Source organism: Trachypithecus francoisi, unplaced genomic scaffold (assembly GCF_009764315.1).
Source record: "Trachypithecus francoisi isolate TF-2019V2 unplaced genomic scaffold, Tfra_2.0 Lachesis_group9, whole genome shotgun sequence".
NCBI lineage: Eukaryota > Metazoa > Chordata > Mammalia > Primates > Cercopithecidae > Trachypithecus > Trachypithecus francoisi.
In genome coordinates this window covers 35,952,182-35,967,518 of record NW_022681474.1, presented here as the reverse complement: position 1 = coordinate 35,967,518, position 15,337 = coordinate 35,952,182, and the positions used below count along the sequence as shown (strand labels likewise).

Sequence of the window (15,337 nt, the reverse complement as noted above, 5' to 3'; positions counted from 1 at the left end):
CCTAGCAGCCTACACTGGCTCTGCTGAGCTGGGCCTGGGTGCTGAAAGCCAGGATTTGGGGCTAGGCAGGCAGATGTTCACCCAATTGCTTGGGGGATTGGGGGGATGGAAAAGGGGAGCAACTCTAGGCTGCCTGGCAGCAGTGAGCCCTGAGCCTGCGGCTACAGCCAGGGAACCCCACCTGGACACATGGCCCTGCTTCCAAGTCCCCCAGTTAGGCCCAAAGGAATGGTCCACTGAGCACCTCCTGCTCGGCGTGGGCTGGGCTGGGGGCCTTGAGGAGAGGGTAAACATAGGCCCGGAGGTGGGGCTGACACCTCGAGTGGTCAGAATGCCCAAAGCCTGGCTTCTCCTTTGTCCCTGGGTGGAGGGGGGTCCCTTCTTTTATTCCCTTTGGTCACCACAATGCGTGATGCCAGCTGCCATAGGAAGGGGTGCTGGCTGGGCATGGTGGCACACACCTGTCATCCCAGCACTTTGCAGGGCTGAGGTGGGAGGACCACTTAAGCCCAGGTGTTCAAGGCTGCTGTGAGCTGTGTTCAAGCCACTACACTCCAGCCTGGGGGACGGAGCAAGACTTTGCCTCAAAGCAGATTTTAAAAAGAAAGAATGAAGGAAAGAGGGTGTGTTTTTCACAATTCTTGGGGCCTGCAGGGCAGGAGTGGGGACAGGACACCTGCTGTCCCTGGAGTCGAAGGACAAGCCCACAGCCCAGATTCCAGCCCACGTCCCAACTCAGGAAGAGCGTGCCCTGGCCTCTGGGGAGGCTGGCCTGGCCCCAGCCCTCAGCTTCTGACCTCGAGGCAGAGACAACTTCTAAGAATTAGGCTGCCAGACCCCAGGCCTGGCTGCTGCTGTGTGGAGAGGGAGGCGGCCCGCAGCAGAGCAGCTGCTGCACTTCCTCCCCAGCTTCCTCCGGCGCGGCCCTGCCCTCTCTTCTCTGGACCCTTTTACAGCTGAACGCATCTGGGCTTCGTGGTTTCCTGTTTTCAGCGAAATTTACTCTGAGCTCCCAGTTCCATCTTCATCCATGGCCACGGGCCCTGCCTGCAGCGCACTAGGGACGCCCACCCTGCTGCTGCTGGGGAGGGGCAGACTGCTGGAGCCGCCCTCTGAGTTGCCCGGGATGGTGATGCCTCTGATGCCTGCCCTGGTGGCTGTGGGCTGGGGTGCATGGGAGAGCTGGGTGGGAGAACATGGCGCCTTCAAGGAGCAGGAGGAGCACTACGGGCTGGGGCAGGGTGGGGCTGGGGCAGGAGGCTCCTGGAGCGCTGGATTCCTGGCACAGTCTGAGGCCCTGAGAGGGAAATCCGTGCTTTTAAGAACTAATTCATTGTTAGGAGATCAATCAGGAATTAAGGGCCATCTTAATTCCTGTGGGCTGGGGTGCATAGGAGAGCTGGGTGGGAGAACATGGCGCCTTCAAGGAGCAGGAGGAGCACTAAGGGCTGGGGCAGGGTGGGGCTGGGGCAGGAGGCTCCTGGAGCGCTGGATTCCTGGCACAGTCTGAGGCCCTGAAAGGGAAATCCGTGCTTTTAAGAACTAATTCATTGTTAGGAGATCAATCAGGAATTAAGGGCCATCTTACCTATCTCCTGACATTCACATTTTAATAGAGACTTCCTGCCTTTATTCCCTCCCAGGGAGACCCTGAGGGAATGGAATTGAAAGCACCATTCGGAGGGTTTTACTGATGCAGCGGTGACTGCTCGACACTCCCTAAAAACACACCATAGAGGCCACTGGTGACTTTTGGTGGGCAGGCTGGCCCTGCCTGGGGGAGTCCGTGGCCATGGGCGCTGGGATGGAGGTGCAGGAGCCCTGAGACCTGCTTTTCAAAAGACTCCTGCCTGACCACAGCTCCCACTACATGCCCAGGGCCTAGGCCGAGGGGCTGATAACATGGCCTTCTTCAGGGGGTGCTCCTTGCGGGGTGGACTTGGGAGTATGTGGTGGGATGGGGGGTTGCAAGGGTCCCGCCACCACCCTGCACCAACTTGGCCCCTGGGGTTCTGCCTCAAGAATGAGGCCTTCCCCAAGGCTGGCCTGACTGTGCTGGGGCTGGGTTAACGTTTGCTCAGGGAGCTGCAATGCGCAAAAGAGGAACTGGGGTTGCTAACCAGGATGCTGGGAACAAAGGCCTCTTGAAGCCCAGCCACAGCCCAGCTGCGCATGGGGCCCAGCCCACAGACAGCACAGGCCACCTGGCCCATTCCCTGAGCATTCCCTGCTTTGCATTGCTGCTTCTCTTCACCTGTGGATGCTACGTCGCCCTAACTACCCTGTGAGTTCCTGGAGGGCAGGGTCCAGCAATAGCCTGGGCTTTGGACCTTGCTGCAAAGCTGATAACTGACACATTGCTCCTGGGTGATGGGCTGCCCCAGACGCCAGGCTCTGTTCTCAGAACCTCTCACAGTGGGTGGGGCCCCCTCTGACTTTCCATCAGCTCTGCCTCCCAGCAGCTTTGTCTAGGACTGATGGAAACTCCTCAATGGCAATAATGCCCTCATCTTGTGCAAGCCTCGGGGCAGGCGTTTCTTTTTCTTTTTCTTTTGTTTTGTAATTCTGATCTATTGGTACTGCTTCCTGGAATGTGTTGAGAGGGATTCTGAATGATCAGTATAGCTTGGTGAGAAAGTGCCGAGATAGATAGCCGTGTCCGCCTGGGGCACAGGAGAGGGAAGTGGCAGCATGCGTGCTGTCTCTTGGCCTTTTCTGGTATAATCCTTGGTGCTTTCCAACACACTTTCACATGTGTTATTACTTGTTTGATCCACCCCCTTCCCTGAAAACCCTGGGAGGTTTTATTGCTGCCATTTAACACACAGGGTAATAGAGGTTCTGAAAGGTCTGTGTCTTCTCAAAACAAGTAAATGGTGGGACTACGACTAAACCCTGGGCCTCCTGCTTTCTCCTCACTGAATGGAGTGGTGTTATGGGCCACGACCTGGCTTGGCCTTCACCTTGGACTTGCTTAGAGTACATACCAGGGCTCTGGGAGATGAACTTGTGCCCACAGGTCCAGGGCTCCACTGTACTGCACACCAGAAACGTTCCTATCTGTGGTCTGCCTGCCCTGGCCTGGGCCTTCTCTGGGTCCAGAAGATGCTGCTGTTGATGGGCAGGCTCCTTCCACATCGGCTCCTGCCACCCCCTTTTCTGCCTGCCAACTGTGGAGCTAGAGGACTCCTGACAGGCACAGTGGCCCATGCGCCCCTCTTGCTTGCATTAGGGGATGTGGAAGGGAGAGACCCTCAGCAGCTGAGCCCCAGGGTCTCTCGGAGGAACTTAGCCAGTTGTATGTGGAGCATGTGGGCAGCCGTGGAACATCCCTCAAGAAGCCAGGCCAAGGGGTCTGGATGTACTTGTGCTGGGTCAGGGAAGGCCAGCCTCCTTGGTGCCACAGAGGGTGAGGGCCAGGCTGGGACCTTCTGATCTCAAGCCAGGGGAAGCGGACTTCACAATAGCAGGGTCCAAGTCTAATAAACAGAAGGGGCCTCTGCTCTAAAGACATGAGGTGCGCTGCCAAGAGCAGTATCCCCAGCTCATAGAGCATCATGGGGCCGCTGCTGGGGACTCGCATACCAGAAGGGGGCCGTGGGAGATTTCTGTCCTTCTGCCTGGATAGGTGACTTCTGCATGTCCTCACCAGCCTGAGAAACCAGGGCTTCTTATCTGGAATAGTATTATCAGTTGGCTACAATTCACGTGGGAGGGAGGCCACAGTCAAGCCCTCCCTCCCTCTCCACCCCGCTGCCAAGTGCCTCTGAGGCTGGGCTAACTCCTGACCTCCCAGTTACCTTCCGTGCTTCCTCCCTGGGCCCAGCTCTTCCTTTGTAGGGGCCTCCCTGACAACCACTTAGACCCCTCCCCCAAGCCTGGCCTGTCTGCCCACGGCCTGGAGCTAGGCAGGGGGTGAGGCTGCACAATGACTCCCCCTGGCCAGTGGTACACCATTGTGTGGCGGGCCTGGGGCTGGCCTGGATACCCCTTGCAGCACAGCTGTTCCAAGTTCAGGGGATACCTAAGGCTGGGTGGAGGTGGCCTAAGCTGTTTGCAGGAATGTCCGGCTCTCAGGAAACTGGGGGGACAAGGGTCCCAGGGAGAAAAGTAGAGCTGGAGGGACTCAGATAATTTCTCTTGGCTCTGGGGTGGGTCTTAGCAGCTGAATACCAGGCCCCCTGTTTAGGGAGCCTCATCTTTCCAGACAGGGATGCAAATGATGCCTCCTCCAGAAAACCTGCCCTGGTTTCCAGGCTCCTAGCACTCTACCACATCATAGTGTCAGCTCTCCGGTACATGTGTCTTCCTCCGCTAGATTGTAGCTCCTGCAGGGCAGACCTGTGTCTGATGTATCTCTGGTGTCCTAGCCTGTAGTACAGGCCTCGCACATACTTGGTGTTGGATGAACAAATAAATGAATATTTCATGCCCTTGTCCTCCAGCAAGGTTGATCCTGAGCCAATGAGGGCCGTCTTGAAGCCAGGCAGATAACCGCAGTGGGAATAAAAGGATGGCAAGTGGACCTGCTGGGTTTCTCTGGACAGATCTATGCAGGGTAGCAGCTGCTCTCTCACCTATTAGACTGTGGCAGCCATTCCTGGAATCTTAGGGTGGTTGGCTGCATGCTGCTCAGGTCTCTGGCTGCTCTAGGAGGGGCTGCAACAATGCTGCTTTCTCACACACGCATCCGGTGAAATCCGCCCAGTGGCAGAGAAGGGCCCTGCTCTTGGGGATATTCATAACCCTGAGGGGTTTACCGCCCCAAGGTGAGGGTCTGGTCAGTGGAAATAAATCTTCAAGCGTCCAGTGCTCCTTGGAGGCAAGCACACCGTGGACTGTGGACCCCTGCCTGCTTGCTCTGCCCCATCCCCACCTTGGCTCGGCTAGGCATGGAGGCAGCAGTGGGGGTTCTTGAGAAGGCAGTGGGAGCAGCCCTTGTGGTAAGCTTCACATAGACTGTCCTGGGAGGATATGGAAATAGAGAGTCCTGCCCTTGGCCCTGGAAGCAGCCCCAGGCCTAAACCACCTGTGGCTCCCAGAACCCACCCCTGATTATTGCTTGCTCTTCAGCCTTTGTGCAGGTTGAACCCCAGAATGTACTTCTTTCTTGGCTGTGCTAACTAAGACTGACCAGAAGACTCAGCCCAAGCGTCACCTCCTCCAGGAAGCCGTCCCCAAGCCCTTCTCAATGCCCCATTGCACACCGGTGTTTTCATTGCCTCCCTTACTCAACTTCATTTCTTCAGGCCACAGACCACATTTTCCTCATTTCTGTATCTCCAGTGCCTGGCACATAGTGGCCATTCAGGGAATAACGGCTGAATGAATGAGTGAACGAATGAATATGGTTTAGTGCTAGTTTCTCTGTGTCCCTGTGGTCACTGCAATTCTTCACTGAGGTGTCCCCTGCAAAAACCAAATGATAGGAATATTTTCCCAACTTGGAGAAGCAGGGGGCAAAAACTGAAGAGGGATGAATTCTTTTTGACTTAAAATTGTTTTCCTATAAATCTTTCAAGTTGGTACCTGTTGCTGTTTATATTATGGCCTGGAAGAAAGCATCATGGTTCAGCCCAGGAAGCCCCATATATATTCCCCTGGAGATGGATGGCCTCAGGGTCTCTGGTCCTAGTCATCCTGAGGGAGTTTTCTGGGGCCTCAGGGAGCAGAGCTGGTGATGACCAGGATGAGCAGGGCGGATGCCATCCAGCTTCCCATGTTCTCACCAGGAAGCTGGTATGGGCTGAGCCCTGCTTCAGTGAGAGCCAGTATGTCAGGGGCTGACATGTGAGGAGGGAATGCTTATGGTCCCCAAGGGGCTGGGATGGGTCCCTGCAGAGAGTTTGGCCAGAAGTTGGAAACTCTTTTTAGCCATGGGGACCAATCCCAAGATTTTAAAGGGTTGCTTGGATAGTGGCCCATGCATTCTGGGTCATTAACTGTGGCCAGGGTGATTTTCCATTTCTTCAGTTCCCATTTATTCTGGGGACCCAAAGGAAGTTTGATTTTGCCTACAAACTGCGGGGTCTTAGAATGTTATGGATCCCACCGATGGCCTCCCTGAGAGACCCTAGGACTGTGGGGGTTGGAGTGTGGGTGGGGAGTGGGGGTAGTGCGTTGGCTGGCCTGCATTAGGATTAGGGAGGGCAGTGTGGCAAATGCTGTCAGACACCCACCCCAAATCCATTCTCCACTTCTTCCTCACTGACAGAGGCCTGCTTTTGTGTGGGTGGTGATATATCTGGCCCCCAAGTAATATGCTGACCATGATAATCCTGTCCCTCATTTTTTCCAACCTCCCTTGCAGCTAGGGTGCCCACGTGAGCCACTTCTGGCCAAGGAGACACAAGCAGCACTCTGGAGGGTGGTTCTGGGAAACCTGTTGCTTTCCTGATAAAAGGGCAGAAGTAGCTGCCATAGCCCTTTGCCGTCTTTTCATCATCTTCCTGCCTTGGATGCTGACTCGGTGCCTGGAGTTATAGTAGCTATCTTGCCACCATGAGGGAAAGGCCAAGAAACATGAGCTCTGACACCACCGAGCCTGAAATCCACATTCTCTGTAGAATTTTTGCTCTGTGGGAAAATGCATTTTGATTCTTTGTGACTCCATAGTTCAGTTTCTGTTACTTCACAAATGCTATTGAAGGGATGACCAAGATGGTCCACCCTGAAGCCAGGTGCAGTGGGGAGGGTTATGTCGAAACTGGGCCCTGCCACATTAACACAGTAAATGATACCCATCTCTGCCTCAGCCCCACCCTGCCCAGTGAGTGACACGTGTCCTATAAATGTGCCCCTGTTTAGCCCACTGGGTGTGAATGACTGAGGTAGCTAGTGATGACACTGTGTAGCCGTGGGTCTAAGGATGCCCACAGGGGTGCCCAGAGTCAGTCCCATTTCCTGGACTCCTCAGAATGTAGTGGTGGGGGTGGGGGTTCCTGGGATTATTGGCCCAACCCCAGTTCCTAGAGTTATTGGACCAACATCTCGAGAGCAATTCCAGATAAAGAGCTCTGCCTAGACCTGGTGTGACCTCACCTCCCACAGTGCTGCTGTCAAAGGGGAGAGGTCTAACCTGCTGTGAGAGGGACAGAGCTGAGGCCTCATTTGCAATCAGGGTCCTTCCAGGAAACAGATTGCAAAACTGTCCCTGAACTCTTTACCTTCCTTGTAACCACACTCTTTGCAGTGTGACTTTGTAGCTCATTCCTTCAGAAGGTAGAGTTTGTTTTCCCATAGCTTGAGTCTGAGCTGGCCTTGTGACTTGCTTTGGCCAACAGGCTGTGACAGAAGTGACCTTCCAACTGTGCCAGTTCCAAGCCAGGGACTCAAGAGGCCTTGCATGCCTCTGCCGTCTCTTCTGGACACTTTCCAGTCCCATAGGAACAGGCACGGGCTAGCCTTCTGGAGGATGAGTTGTCCCTGTCACCCCAGCTGCTAGCCAGCTGACCCTCAGAAGCATAGCGCCCCGTTGACAGGCAGCTGCCCACACACAAATGCAGGAGCCCAGCTGAGACCAGAAGAACTACCCGGCGAAGCCATGCCCAGATTGCCAGCCTGTGGGATTAGCGCTAACTATGTGGTTATTGTTTTACACCTCTGTTTTGTTTGGTTTGTAAGGTAGCATTATTGTGGCAATAGAGAACTAATAACAGTCCTCTTCCTCCTCATGGTTTACCAAGGGCTTCCACAGACATGAGCTAATTTGATTCCCCAAACAACACCTATGAGGTAGATATTATCTCCCCTTTGCAGATGACAAAAGCAATATGCTGAGAGGTTCTGACTTGCTCAAGATCATGCAGCCAGCCACAGTGCTCCTGACTCCAAATTTCCTACTCTCAGTTTATAAGCCACTCCCAATATAGCTCATCACCTCTTAGAGATCTCCATCCAGCCCCTGAGGCCCACAAGTCCTTCTCTAACCTGGCAAACTTTGAACATTGCCTTGGGCTGTGGCCCTGTTCATTGGAGCATCAGTGTGAGCCACAGACACCAGTCCCTTCCCACCCTGATGTGTGTCACAGCATGCCACACCACACAACACAGGGGAAGAGGGCCAGAGAGGCACCCTTTCCGTAAGACACCACCATGCACATTGGTGTGGCCTCACAGTGCACAGGTGGACAAGTGAAGTGGGGGCTAGATTCATACCGACTTGTTCCCTGGGCCAGGCCCCAGTACAGAGGCTCAAGCTGTGCCACCCCATAGAGCTGCTCTGTGAGAGAAAAGAGGACTAAACAGAGCTTCTGAGTAGCTGTAGACTCAGGAGGGCAAACTAGCACCCCGGCTTTGCATGCAATAGGCCTCCATAAGGGGAGGCCATCTTGGGCAGATGGACTAAAGGCACGATGAAGGAGTTGTCAAGGATTCGCCTGCCGTGTGGAATTCCATTCCCACCCATCTTGTTCCCCTCACTCGGAGGCGGAGCCGCTCTGGCCCAAGTGCTCCTCCCTGTGGCCACTGGCCACCCCCATCGCTCACCGACAGGGTGGGGGTGCCCTCGTCCTCCACAGTGACCACCAGGTGGTAGAAGCTCTGGCGCTCGCGGTCAGGCGGGGCGGGCCGTGTGGCGATTTCACCGCTGACGCGGTCCATGCGGAAGGTCATGTCCTTGTTGCCCTCGGTGATGTAGTAGGACAGGACACTGTTGATCCCGATGTCACGGTCAGTGGCTCTCACCTGGACCACAGCAGTACCTCCACCCACGTTCTGGGAGGAGAGCAGGAGAGTGATCATTCTGGACTCAAGGCATTGGGGCACAGTCTAGCACCTGTTCCTGCAGCCCAAAGGCTCCCCCTGTACCTGCCGAAAGCTTTGCTGCATCTACCCCGGAGCAATGATGGAGATAATAAGGATGATGGCAGCAAACATTCTGTGAGCACCTCCGACATGCTGGGGCCTGCGTTAACTCACTAGGTCCTCTCTCCAACCCTGGGAGTTAGGTACCGGTATCATCATCCCCATTTACAGATGAGAAAACCGAGGTGCAGGGAAGGAATGTGTGCAAGTCCACACAGCCAATCAGTGGGCTGAAGCAAGGGAGTCTGGCCTGAGAGCTAGACTCTGGCCACGTGCCATCCTGCCTTCATGAATGTCCAACCTGGCATGATACCCAGCAATGCCAGGGCAGATTGGAGTGGCTCAGTCTTAGGGCTGAATAATAAATACATTTTTTGAAAAGGCAAGCTCCCGGGGTAAACCTCAGTTTCCTGTCTGGTGAAAGGCAACTTTCTTCTTTTCCTCTTTTCTCTTCTCCTCTACTCCAAAAAGATACTGTGTTCTAGGATCCGGGCTAGAAATCAGGGCTATGATTATGAATGAGCCACAGTTCCTATCCGAGAGATCTGAGGGACCAGTGGGGCAGGCAGACATTTAAACAGGTGCTGCATGGTTGGCTCATGCCCACGTCTCCCCAGATGTCCAGCTATATGGGCCCTGGGGCTGCTCTCACCTCATTCACACTGACATTGTATCCGAAGGGGCTCTCAATGACTGGAGGATTGTCATTGACATCTAGGATGGTCACCTGCAGGATGTGGTCCTTCTTCTGTGGAGGGGTGCCTCGGTCAGAAGCCACAACCTGTAAGGAGGAGGGCAACTGGAGTCAGGGCTAAAGGGTGGCAGGCAGGATCAGGAATGTGGAGTCCAAAAGGACTGTGCAATCAGTGGGAAGCATTTGGGAGGGCAGAGAGACTCACTGAGCACCCCCGGGTGGCCTGGCCAGCCCTGGGCTCTCCCCAAAGCCTTCACCTTCTGCCCCATGCTGCAAATGATTCTTGCCCAATCGTTGTCTGACTTGGGATCCTCATTTGGAATCTGATTAGCATGTACCTAAGCCTTGACCTCCGGACCTACCTCTGACTGTATTCTGGGCTGTGCCAGACTTTGACCATGACCCTGGGCTCGCAACCTGACCCAAGGCTCCTGCCTTTAGCTTCAAAGGCCTCTGTCCCATGCACTCTGTCCCATGATCTCTGGCAAACAGGAAAAGAGCCTCAAGTAATATTATCAGCAATGAGCTGGTGCCCTAACCACAGGCTGAGCCTGTTCCTGGGAGCCTTGATGCAGTCGTAAGTGCTGTAGGAGCTCAGCCCCTTGCAGAAGTGCAGCCCTGAGGTCCCCAGAAAGCCCTCAGCAAACATCCCAGCCACGGCCATTCTGCAATAATGATAGCCTTCGTGGCTCCTCACGCCTGCACTTGTTTCTTCCCTCCATAGGACAGGCCAGATGGGGATTTTTTTGTACATTGCACAGGTGGGGAAAATGAGGCCTAGAGTTAATAATCTGTCCAAGGCCACACTGTATTTGTAGAAGAGTTGGGGCGTTCCCAGCTCCACCAGGCTCTCCCTCGTCCTCCTGGCTCTTACAGCAGGGGAAGACACCTCAGCTGCCTCCTCCTGGGTATCTAAGGTCCCTCCCAGGTTTCCCTATCCTGGATCGGCCTCACTGTGCTCTTGGGCCCGAGGGGTCCAGCTGGCCCCATGTTACTTGGTGACAGCAGGGCCACTGACCACCAGAGTGTGCTGATGGACGGGCTCTCTCCCAGACGGAGAGTAGTGACTGGTCTAGGCACTTAGCCAGGGGTCTCTCGGCCCAAGGGAGGCCAGGCCCCACCTTGAGGATGTAGTGGTCCAGCTCCTCTCTGTCCAGGGGCCTGGCCACAAACACTTCGCCATTGGAGTCATTGGTGGTGACGATCTCAAAGGCCCCCGCGATGTTGCCAGAGGCCAGGGAGAAGACTACCTGTGGGGAGAAGAGAGGGTGAGGGGTGAGCAGGTGTGGAGGAGAGGTGGCCAGGTCGGGCTAAGGGGGACTCCCTGGTCCTCCCCTGCCCACTTGGGCCTTCTGTTCAGCAAGGGCATTTGGGAATAGAGTGTTTTATGCAGAAGTGATTAATCTCCCTCAAAATGGGGGTGCAGGTCCATGGAGGCAGTGTAGCACCCATGGAAGGTTCCGGGGTTAGGGGATGTCAGCATGCTGGCCTGGGAGAGCAGGGCATGAATCCCATGGCACTGTCTTCCCAGGGTAGAGGGAATTGTGCTCACGCTGCTGAGGCGGGTACATGCTGCGGTGTTACCTGGACTCTACTTGGTTCTTAGAGCAGCCTTGACAGAAAGCAGCTGTTCTCAGTTCACAGAGAGGAGGCTCAGAAACATGGAACAACCAGCCAAGGTCACACAGCTTGCAAATGCCAGAGATCTGAACCCACACACTTTTGTCTCCAAAGCCAGCATCCCTCGACCCCTGAGACTATGTAAGCCATGCTAACACCTGCAAACACACGGCCCAGTGCACGGAAAAGATGAAAGCTGTGTGAACAATGGTGGGTTTCATCACTTCTTTCTCTGCACTCTGGGGTGTCCAAACCTGGAGCGACGGCAAGCACTTCCTGCCATGGGGCTGGGCCTGGGAAGCAGGAGGGAGGACGAGCATGTCCTCTCAGGGAGCTGGGGCTGCGTGGGGAGGAGTCACCCGGAAAACAACTTCACTGCGGGGCTGAGCCTTGGCTGGCCTTTGGGCTCCATGTCCACATGACCCAGGCAGGGCCACCGGCCAGCACAGCTCTGAGGCAGCTCTGTCCCTTCTCCCTGACCACCGACTGGGTGAGTGCAGGGGCAGAGACTGGAAGAGCCTGGTGCTTGGTGACGGGGGTGGCTCAGAAGGCCCCTCCAGCTGTGGGAGCTGTGGGAGCCCTGCTGACATGGTGGATCCCGGCTGTTTCACTCGGTGGCCCACCTGCCCATTGCTGCCAGCATCAGGATCCCGGGCCTTGACAGTAGCCACTCGCTGGCCCACGGGGCAGTCCTCAGGTATGCTGACTGCTGAGTCGGAGATGAAGTCAAACCGGGGACTGTTGTCATTCTCGTCCAGCACAGTGATGTAGACCTGAGGGTGAACGCGGTCGGAGACCTACAGCCTCCTTCCCCTCCCTGGCTCCAAACACCTGGGTCCCACCATGGGTCCAGTGGGGACCAGATCCCCAATGAGTTCTGGAACATCAGCAAACTCTCAGAGCCCACTGAAGCCTATCCTGACTTTGCAAAGGAAGCCCTGGGCCCATGGCTCCTAGCAGTCTGATTGGTGTGGGGTGGCAGATAGACACACTCAAATCTTGGCCAGGAGGGCAAGGGAAGGGGCCTGATGGGGAGACTGTCAGAGGTGGTGGGGACAGGAGAACTGAAGAGCCAGGCCATGGCTAAAGCAGACAGAGGCTAGGAATGCTGGTCTAGCATGAGCAAAGCTTCCTGTTTTTCATGAAAAATAAGGAATCTAGATTTTAAAGTGAAATTGGCTGATGAGTAATAAAATTTAGAGAAGAAAATTATGTATGGGCTGTCCAAACCCATCTGGTGGCCAGATAGTGCCCGAAGGTGTCTTTGTTTGCAACCTCGGGCTTAGAGGGAAGGAAATGGGCCCAGGAGTAGGAGGGGGCTGCAAGGTGGCTTGGTGCCAGTGGGTAGAAGGGCAGATGGGGAAGGCATGTTAATTTCCGACTGTCAAATAAAAACCAGGCATGCAAAAAATGGCACGCAAGAGCATATTGTTTTGTGTCTGTAGCTCGGGCTTCTTGTGGAGAGGCAGGAGAGTGGAGGCCTGTTGCAGGTGAGGCCTCCAGTCCATGGATGGCCATAGGTGGCTGGAATCACAGGTACCCAGGGGTTCACTGATGAGAGTGTGAGGGAAGCTGGAAGAGCTCAGGTTTTAGGTATCCCAGGACAGGCCTTCTCCCACTGCCCTGCCCCAAGCCAGACCCATTCTCTGCTTCCCTGGGTATGGGGTTCAGGGGCTCCCAGGTCCTGCTGACTCTGCACAGGACTCATGGGGAGCCGGCTGACCCTGTGCACGCTGCAGAGGAAATTCCATGTCATCCTCCCTACTATACAGGTTTGACTGCTCAGTCTCAGCCACACTCCCCTATCTGTAGGCATCTCTCAGAAGGATAGGGGAGTGAGCCCAGGCTTCGCAGCTGGGCCAACCCAACCGCTCAGGAGTTGCGCGATTTTGGAAAAAGTTATTCAAGCTCTCTGATTTTCCATTTCCTCAGCTGAAAATCAGAATGAGAACACCTGTTGGGAGGAATAACTGAGCAAACAGAAAGTGAAGGGGTGGCACCTACTCTTCCCTATTCCCGCTTCCTGCCTGGCAGACATTCATGATTTCTCTTGCCAAGACTCTACCCATCTGTCATGAATTTTGCTATGGAGTTCCCTGAGGTCCCTGAGCCCCAGTTCGCACATTTGAAATGGGAAAAACAATACTTATCACACTGTTCTCAGGGTGAAAACAGACAAGGGTCCTTGTGATTGGATCCCCCCAAACACCCTCACTCTAGCTAAGGCCTCATTTAGACTCACCGTGGTTCCTCACACCACAGGGCCTTTGTGCTTGCTGTTCCCTCTGCCTGAAATGCTCTTCCTTTTTAGGCTGGATTAACTCTCATGCATTCTGACGCTCTCAGCTTGAGCCCCTTCCTCAGGGAAGCCCTCTTCTAGTTCCCTGACACCTTATTATAGGCTTTCTCTCAGGGCATGCATTTACTGCTGTGATCATTTGATCAAAGTCGTTCCCTCACTGTATCGTATGCTTAGGAAGGCAGGGGGTGTGTCTAATTTTGGTTTCTTGCTGTGGCCTGAACCCAGCCTAGTGCCTGGCACACAGCAGGTGTTCCCACAGTGACTACTGCTCTGATCATGGTGAGGCTGCAGTGCAGGGGTGAGGAGGCTGCTGGACTTCCCAGTGGAAGGGGGTCGGCCTCAGTGGGTGAGGAAGGAGGACAGGTTCCCAGGCCTATGGGAATGAGATGGGTATCTGTGTCTTCAGCCAGGGCCTCACAGTCCACATTGCCCTCCCATACGCGCTGAAGGCCTGAGCTTACTCAAGAGCTCTTATAGCAGAGCCATGCCCTACCCAGTTCGCCCCTTCCGGTCTGCCTGGCCACTCCTTCTAGGGCTGGCCAGGGCTGCTGGGGACGGGGAGGAGCCAGGTGGAGGTGAGCTGTGGTTTGGGTTCCGGCCTAACAGAGGAAGTGTTTCCCCCTTTAAAGGGCCCCTTCCTCTGCCTCCACCCTAGCACCTCAAACAGTGTTTGGGGCTACCGTGGCTGGTGGATCTGGGGCAGCGGGCCCTGGGAGCCTCTCAGAGGAAGCCAGGGCAGAGCAAAAGCGGGTGGGCCCTGCCACCCGGAAGAGGGCAAAGCACTGTGGAAATACGGGGGCACAGGTAGGATTGTGTGCTCCGAAGCCCTCGCTGGCTGTGCCGAGGAAGTGGCTGGCAGTCCACGCAGGGGGGCCTCCTCGCCAACCCTGCCACCCTTGGGCTCCCACTGGCCTCTCCTCCCAGCCTTCTTGCAACACCTGCAGTGTGAGGGCCAGGTGGGCCCATTGTATGAAGAGGGTGAGGCTCAGTAAGAGGGTCTCACTTTACCCCTGAGTGTCTGCCCCTTGGCTGGGAGTGGCAGGATGCGGGTGGCCCAGCACCCACTGCCCGAGCATTTGGCTCACAGGCTGCCCTTGGGGAGCACAGCTGAAGGGAGCTGTGGGGGCTCCTTGCCCATCACAGCCTCACTCACCCCCAGGCTGGCCCCATGGATGGAGGAAGCCTTTAGGTATGGCTCAGCCACAGCCAGGGCCGCTAGAACTGGGCATCTCCAGGGAGCCTTGGGGCCGAAGACCCCAAGAAATTGTGTTCAGCTCTTTGCTTGGATACTGAGTTGGCTTCTAGCTTTTTTAGGTTAATGTGACAGGGACTCAGCAGGGCATGGCAACGTGGCTATAACCAAGGCTGATGATGAGCCTGATGCCCCAGGTGGTCTCCAGACGGTAGCTGACCTGACTGGCCAGTGTCCAGGCCAGACGGATGGCTGAGTGTTCTGGGATCACCACAGGATGCCATCCCATGGACCTGTCTCAGGTAGCTGGTCCTGGACCCACTCCCATTGCAATCCCAACATGAGCTCCCCTGCCTGCCTCTCCCTTCAGGCTGGGCTGTCTCTTCTAGGAATGTTGTCTGGCTCCTCTGACCTCAGCGGGCCCCCCTCCCCCAGGGGCCCCAGCACGTAGTCTTCTCTGACTTTACTTAGAGGCTGTCCTAAGGGCAGCAACAAACCTGTGCCCATGGCTCCCCTTCCTAAGCACTCCCAGGCCCCGCAATGTTCATCCCACCCCACACACACCAACCCCCAAGAGAGGGAGGGGGCTCCTTGATGGATGCAGCAGCTGAGGCGTCAGGACAGAGCCCCGTTGCAGTCACACCTGCCTCCAGGACTGGCTTACAAAGGGCTTTCTGCCTGCAGTCTCTTGCTACTTCCATTGCATCCTCTGAGGATGGCAGGG

The 15,337-nt window shown here is 55.5% G+C and overlaps 1 protein-coding gene across 8 annotated transcripts in view; it reads right to left on the bottom strand.

The window, feature by feature from the left end:
- The window catches only part of CDH23 (cadherin related 23), a 423,400-nt gene that overhangs the window by 64,254 nt on the left and 343,809 nt on the right, over window positions 1-15,337 (bottom strand). For 7 of the 8 annotated variants that reach the window (XR_004436645.1, XM_033209267.1, XM_033209271.1 and 4 more), the window contains 4 exons: window positions 11,743-11,892; window positions 10,621-10,749; window positions 9,458-9,586; window positions 8,488-8,715 (listed from right to left, as the gene is read on the bottom strand). Coding sequence is in view for 7 of the 8 variants with exons in the window: in XM_033209267.1 (XP_033065158.1) it covers window positions 8,488-8,715; window positions 9,458-9,586; window positions 10,621-10,749; window positions 11,743-11,892 (636 nt within the window). In the remaining variant the exon portion in view is untranslated. Of the gene's footprint in view, window positions 1-1,504; window positions 5,410-8,487; window positions 8,716-9,457; window positions 9,587-10,620; window positions 10,750-11,742; window positions 11,893-15,337 lie in introns of those variants that run through there. The other variant, XM_033209274.1, reaches the window with a different exon arrangement.